General features: G+C 53.5%; 2 protein-coding genes across 2 annotated transcripts; both read right to left on the bottom strand.

The window, feature by feature from the left end:
• Positions 1-578: 578 nt before the first annotated feature.
• LOC108622144 (uncharacterized) lies at positions 579-3,104 on the bottom strand. Its single transcript, XM_018019833.1, has one exon. It carries the CDS (start codon positions 3,102-3,104, stop codon positions 579-581), a length of 2,526 nt encoding a protein of 841 aa, XP_017875322.1.
• A 162-nt stretch (positions 3,105-3,266) lies between these two features.
• LOC108622143 (uncharacterized) lies at positions 3,267-5,624 on the bottom strand. The gene has a single exon (XM_018019832.1). The coding sequence runs from the start codon at positions 5,622-5,624 to the stop codon at positions 3,267-3,269; it is 2,358 nt and encodes a 785-aa protein (XP_017875321.1).
• Positions 5,625-6,469: the final 845 nt, after the last annotated feature.

Below are 6,469 nucleotides of genomic sequence, written 5' to 3'. Positions count from 1 at the left end.
CTTTATAAGATTTGTGCCCCCGTCCCTTCGTGGTCCTTAGCTGGAAAGGCCCTGCGTAATCCAGCCCAGTAATTGCAAATGGCCTATCCGGGGTTACTCTCGGAGAGGGTAGCGCGGCTATCTGCTGCGATTGTAGTTGACCTTGAAACCTCGTACACCGGACACACTGTCGCGTGAGCCTTCTGATCCGATTGCGTACGTGGATAATCCAGAAAGAGCGTAGGAGATGACTCATCACCAGTTGTGGGCCCCCATGCAATGTACGAAGATGTGCATCTCGGATGAGGAGCTCTGCCAAGTGGCTCTCACCTGGCACAATGATCGGGTGTTTCTCGCTTTCTCCAAGGTGGGTGTTTTGGAGACGACCTCCGATCCGAAGTAATCCATAAAAGTGATCCAGGAACGGCAGAAATCGGCGTAGATTCTTTGTCGCCGGCAGTGGACGACCAGCCCGCAAATAGCTTAATTCTTGCTCGAAGTATTCTCCTTGTGTGGCGACAATGATCGCCCGTTGCGCACGCCAAAGTTCCTCCGCGCTTAGCGTAGATGCAACGCGTTCTCGCCGAGTCAGTCTTGCGTTAGTTCGCCACCTGAGCACATAGGCAAAGATTCGTATCACCTTGGACCACTTGGAGTACCTGAAGAGCATGGATTCCATAGGTTTGTCCTTGTCTGACTTCCCCAACGGCGTAGTGAAGACCATTTTCTCCTTTTTCTCCTCGACGGTAGTTGAGTAATGAGTTCCGGAAGACTGCCAGTTCTGCCAGTGAGTAGTGAGCCAGGCAGGTCCGCTCCTGGTCCCTTGGATCGCTGCTGAGTGGGCAGAGGGGCCTTGAGTTTAGGCACGCCTCTATCTGTGTCGCAAGCGTGGCGAACTCCTCGTAGGTGAGTGTAGAGTCACCTAATACACGTCGCAAGTGGTGTTTAAAGGCCTTAACGGCGGCCTCCCAGATGCCTCCAAAATGCGGCGCTCGAGGGGGGATGAACTTCCAATTCACCCCCTCTGCTGCAGTGGCCGTCGCGACATCCCGACTAAACTCCGATGAAGAGTGAAATAACCTTTGGAGCTCTGCGTCGGCACCTTGGAAGGTGGTGCCGTTGTCGCTGTAGAGGACTCTACAACGGCCTCGCCTCGACACGAAACGCCGGAAGGCATTCAAGAAGGAGCCGGTCGTGTAGTCGGACACGACCTCTACATGCACCGCCCTGGTAACCATGCAGATGAAGATGGACACATAGCCTTTGTAAGATTTGTGCCCCCGTCCCTTCGTGGTCCTTAGCTGGAAAGGCCCTGCGTAATCCAGCCCAGTAATTGCAAAAGGCCTATCCGGGGTTACTCTCGGAGAGGGTAGCGCGGCCATCTGCTGCGATTGTAGTTGACCTTGAAACCTCGTACACCGAACACACTGTCGCGTGAGCCGTCTGATCCGATTGCGTACGTGGATAATCCAGAAAGAGCGTAGGAGATGACTCATCACCAGTTGTGGGCCCCCATGCAACGTGCGAAGATGTGCATCTCGAATGAGGAGCTCTGCCAAGTGGCTTTCACCTGGCACAATGATCGGATGTTTCTCGCCTTCTCCAAGGTGGGTGTTTTGGAGACGACCTCCGATCCGAAGTAAACCGTCCTGATCCAGGAACGGCAGAAATCGGCGTAGATTCTTTGTCGCCGGCAGTGGACGACCAGCCCGCAAATAGCTTAATTCTTGCTCGAAGTATTCTCCTTGTGTGGCGACAATGATCGCCCGTTGCGCACGCCAAAGCTCCTCCGCGCTTAGCGTAGATGCAACGCGTTCTCGCCGGGCCAGTCTTGCGTTAGTTCGCCACCTGAGCACATAGGCAAAGATTCGCATTACCTTGGACCACTTGGAGTACCTGGAGAGCATGGATTCCATAGGTTTGTCCTTGTCTGTCTTCCCCAACGGTGTAGTGAAGACCATTTTCTCCTTTTTCTCCTCGACGGTGGTTGAGTAATGGGTTCCGGAAGACTGCCAGTTCTGCCAGTGAGTAGTGAGCCAGGCAGGTCCGCTCCACCATAGCGTCTGCTGTTGCAGAAGGCGAGGTTCCACCCCTCGCGTGGCCAAGTCAGCTGGATTCTCCGAAGTCCTGACATGTCCCCAGCTGGCTGTCGGCAGTGTGGTCAGGATTTCACTGGTTCTGTTGGCAACGAATACTTGCCAACGCGAAGGATGGCTGTTTAGCCAGGCCAGTGCGACCTGGGAGTCAGTCCAACAATATACTCCTTTTGGTGACGTGGACAGTTGGGATATAATGCTGTCCATCAATCGGGCGAGTAACAACGCTCCGCATAGCTCTAGCCGGGGAATGCTGAGCGTCTTGATTGGGGCCACTTTCGTCTTTGCGGCCAGTAAAGTTGACCGAGGTCCTTCGTCTCCAACCAACGTGACGATGTACACCGTGGCAGCATAGGCTTGGCTCGAAGCATCGGCAAAGCCGTGCAGGAAGAAAGTGGAGGAATCCAGAGTTCCTAGCCAGCGGGCGATTCGCAGCTGCTCGAGGCAGGGTAGCTGTTCTCGTAGGTTAGTCCAAGAGCCAAGTACCTCGTCCGGGACGGCTTGGTCCCAATCGCAACCCGAGATCCAAAGTCGTTGAATCAGTATTTTGGCGATTACGATGACCGGCGCTAGCCATCCTAGCGGGTCGAACAGCCGGGCGACTTCAGAGAGCACCACCCGTTTGGTCGTGTTGGGGGGCGCCGTGGGAAGCACTACCCTGTAACAGAAATAGTCCGTAGCATTGTGCCACTGCAGTCCAAGCGTGGCCACAACGTTCTCCTCTGAGAAGAATCGCACTGGATCTGTGGAAATTAGCAGTCCATCTAGCAATGCCGATTGATTGGCGGACCACTTATCCAGCTCCATGCCAGCTGACCGTAGAACGTTGATCAGTTCGTTGCGAGCTTCAAGGGCTTCCTCGAGCGTATCCGCTCCAGCGAAGGCGTCATCCATGTAGATGTGGCGTTCTAAGATTTCGGCTGCTCGGGGAAATACATCAAACACCTCCGAGGCTAATTGCTTTATAGATCTAATTGCCTGGTAGGGTGCACAGCCAGTGCCGTAGACCACCGTGGTCATTCGATACATCTCGCCAGACGATGCGCAGCCAGTTCCGGTCTCGTTCGTCCATCCGGAACTGCCGAAACATCTTCACGATGTCTGCGCTAAATACAAAGCGTAGAAATCTCCACCTGGATATGATGGTGGTGATTGCCGACTGTAGCGCAGGTCCGGTGTGTAAGCAGTCATTCAGCGACAGCCCGTTCGATGAGGGTTGAGAGGCGTTGAAGACGACTCGGATTTTTCCGGAGCCGTCTCGTTTCTCCACAACATGGTGCGGCATATAGTAGCCTTTATCCTCACTTTTATCCTATCCTTTCCTTCGGGTACTTCTTCCATGTGGTTGAGCGACCGCAGCTCTTCCATGAACTTAGCATATGCGTGTCGTAGCGCAGGTCTACCATGCAGGCGTCTCTCCGTCTGAAGTAATCTGGCCTCGGCGATTCTTTTGGAGTCTCCTAACTCCGGTGGTTGCGAGAAAGGTAGGCGAAGGACAAACCTTCCTTCGGAATCTTGTCGGTGAGTCTCAACGTAGTGATCCTCGCACGCTTGTTCTGGTGCGGAAAGCTTCGGCTTAGCGAGGACCTCTTCTATCTCCCAGAAGCGCCTGAGGTCTTCATTCACCGACGAGGTTAATGTATGGAACGATTGCATGGTAGGCAATCTTCCATCCGTAGCTTGTGTGGAGACTGGACCCGTCACTATCCAACCCAAAACGGTTTCTTGAGCAACGGGTTGCATATCCGAGCCGAGTCGAACACCCTCGCGGATAATTTGCGGGAAAACGTCCCCTCCAAGTATGCATTCGATGCAATCTGGTTCGCAGAAATCGGGATCGGCCAGGTCTAGGCCCTCCATGTGCGGCCAGGGTTCCCGTCGACAACGTTCCGTGGGCAGAAGTTTGGTTAAATTGCCCAGGATCATGGCTGTGAAACTCAGCGAGAAGTCCATTTTCTTGGGAGAGCGGAGTAGAGCTTCCGTTACAAAATTGGAGGTCAAGTTTACCTGTCCGCCGACTCCAATGACGGAAACAGCACTTTTCCTTCGGTGTAAGGAGAGAGCTTGTGTTATCCGTTCTGAAATAAATGACCCCTCAGAAGCTTGGTCGATCAAGGCCCTTACTCTCACCGAAGCTCCATCAAATGATTCCAGGATGATCCAAGCAGTCGGTAACAGGGTGATCCCTCTTACTTTCGGGGAGGCGTGCGTGCGCTTAGTACCACTCACTTGGGTTGTGTGTGACACCGTTGACGGAGAGTCCGTCGATGAATTCACGTGGTCTTCCTCCCTATCTGTAGCGACTGGTTTGTCCACGTGCAACAGCGAATGATGTTTGGCTCCGCAATCCCGTGTAGAGCACCGACCCTTCGAGGTGCATTTAGCGACTATGTGCTTCCCAGACAAGCAATTGAAGCACAAACCAGTGGAGGAGACGAGCTCTCTCCTCCTTTCGGGTTCCAGTTTGACAAAATTGGGGCAGTAGCCGATGAAGTGCTCGCCCTTGCATATACTGCATCCCCTTTTCGAGCGAGGATTCGCGGATGCCTCGGTCGATGAGCTGTGATAAGAGTTCACCGATTTCCTTTCCTTAGGAGCCTGTTTTTTGCTTGGCGTGGGCTTCACTGTGGAACTGGAACTCGGTTCGGGCCCTTTCCGATGCGCCGATTCCAGGGATCGAATCCGAGTTTCTAAGAAGTCTACCAGTTCACCATAGGTAGGCAGTATGTCGTTGCCCTCCTGAGACTTCTCCCAGTCTTCTATGATTGAGCTGTCCAATCTGGCAGTGATTATTTCGATCAGCCAGTCATCCCATTGATCGACAGGTCTGCCTAGATGCTTGAGGGCTGCCAAAGCCTCGTCGACCTCGTCTAATAGTCCACTGATTCCTGCAGCAGTCCTTTGAGGTGTGGTTGGTAGTTTAAGCATCTTTGACAGGTGAGCGGAGAGCGTGATTCTTTCGTTGTCATACCGTTTGACAAGCTTGGCCCATGCAACGTCGTAGTTAGCGCCCGTTATCTCCATATTGTTCACTCGCTTCGCGGCCGGTCCTTCAAGGCAAGATTGGAGATACTGTAACTTAGTGACCTTCGAATAGGAGGCCACGTTGCCGACCAGCGAGCTGAAACGCTCTTTAAATGCGGCCCATTGCAAGACATCTCCGTTGAAGGTGGGCAGTGGTAACTTGCGGAGTGGCGCTGAGGCGTCGTGCATGACTCGTGTAGGTGCCCCAGGAGATTGGGCAATCTGAGGGGCTTCTGGCTCGAGAAGCGCTATCCTCTCCTTCAAGGTGACCACGTGCTGTATGTAATTTTGCTCGTACAGACTGAATTGGTCTTTGGTCCAATACGGTTCAGTAGCTCGTTGTTCCTCAGTGGGGTCCATCTCGCAGTGCCGATTCAACACCTTGGCCCAATACGACTCCAGTAGCGCCAGTCGGGCTTTCAGTGCCGCGACTGATTGACTGTTGGCAGGCGCCTTGTCGGTGTTGACCATGAAGTTGAGAATCAGCTGGCCCTCAGTTGTCTGCCTGGCAAGTAACCTGTCCATCGTATTAACCTTAAGTCGCGTTTTAGGTTAGCCGTACTGACTCAGCAAAATACGAGGCCCTCGACGTTCGAAGGGTGCGACTCCAACGGCGCCTCCTTCTACCAACTGGCGTAGTAGGGGTCTCGTTGATAAGGCCGCGTGCGGCACGCTCGCGCTGCGCGGCTAGGCGAAATCGTTGCGTGCCACGTGGCGAGAAGGAGAAACCGGAAAATGGCGTTCTCTTCGCCACCGAGTTCTAGATTTGCTCTCGATGAATGTAACCGCGTATAAAATCACGACCACTCACTCTGCCTCGGGAGAAATACCCCTTGTATTTCCCAGGCGTTTGCGGGTAATGTTGCTCCGCACTGACTTCCCCTTTCACAAATACTAGTTCGGAGAGTCTGACTTTTAGCACCTTTCACACTTCCTTTGCGAGCGATCCGGCTCGAAGGACCATTATGTTCGCGCGTATAATCTGCCGGGCGAGTCCGACTCGATATTACCAGGCCGCGAGTGTAGCGAGACACGGAATGCCGTTCTGAACGTTCGCGTTCAGGAAGTGGGCAGGTGAAATCACTCCAATAGTTCTCTAGATTAGTTTATTCGCGTAGCTTTACTAAAAAATATAATATTGAATAACAAATGTCTTGATATGGGGATTGATTACGGTTCCACGCACTTCTCCGTACCACGCGTCAAGCGGAAGAGGACGATGACAAAAGAAGGCCTCGAGCGGAGAGACTTTGGCGTCAGAGACCCCGAAGGGTGGCGGTAGGAGCGCTGGTACAGAAGAAGTGGACCGTACGGCGCGAGTCATAAATTCGGCCGCAACATACCGCCCGCCTCGTTGCCAGGTGCGACGA

The sequence above is a fragment of the Ceratina calcarata genome, unplaced genomic scaffold (assembly GCF_001652005.2).
Source record: "Ceratina calcarata isolate Rehan_Ccalc_2016 unplaced genomic scaffold, ASM165200v1 scaffold2087, whole genome shotgun sequence".
Taxonomy (NCBI): Eukaryota; Metazoa; Arthropoda; class Insecta; order Hymenoptera; family Apidae; genus Ceratina; species Ceratina calcarata.
This window is presented reverse-complemented; position numbering and strand designations above follow the sequence as displayed.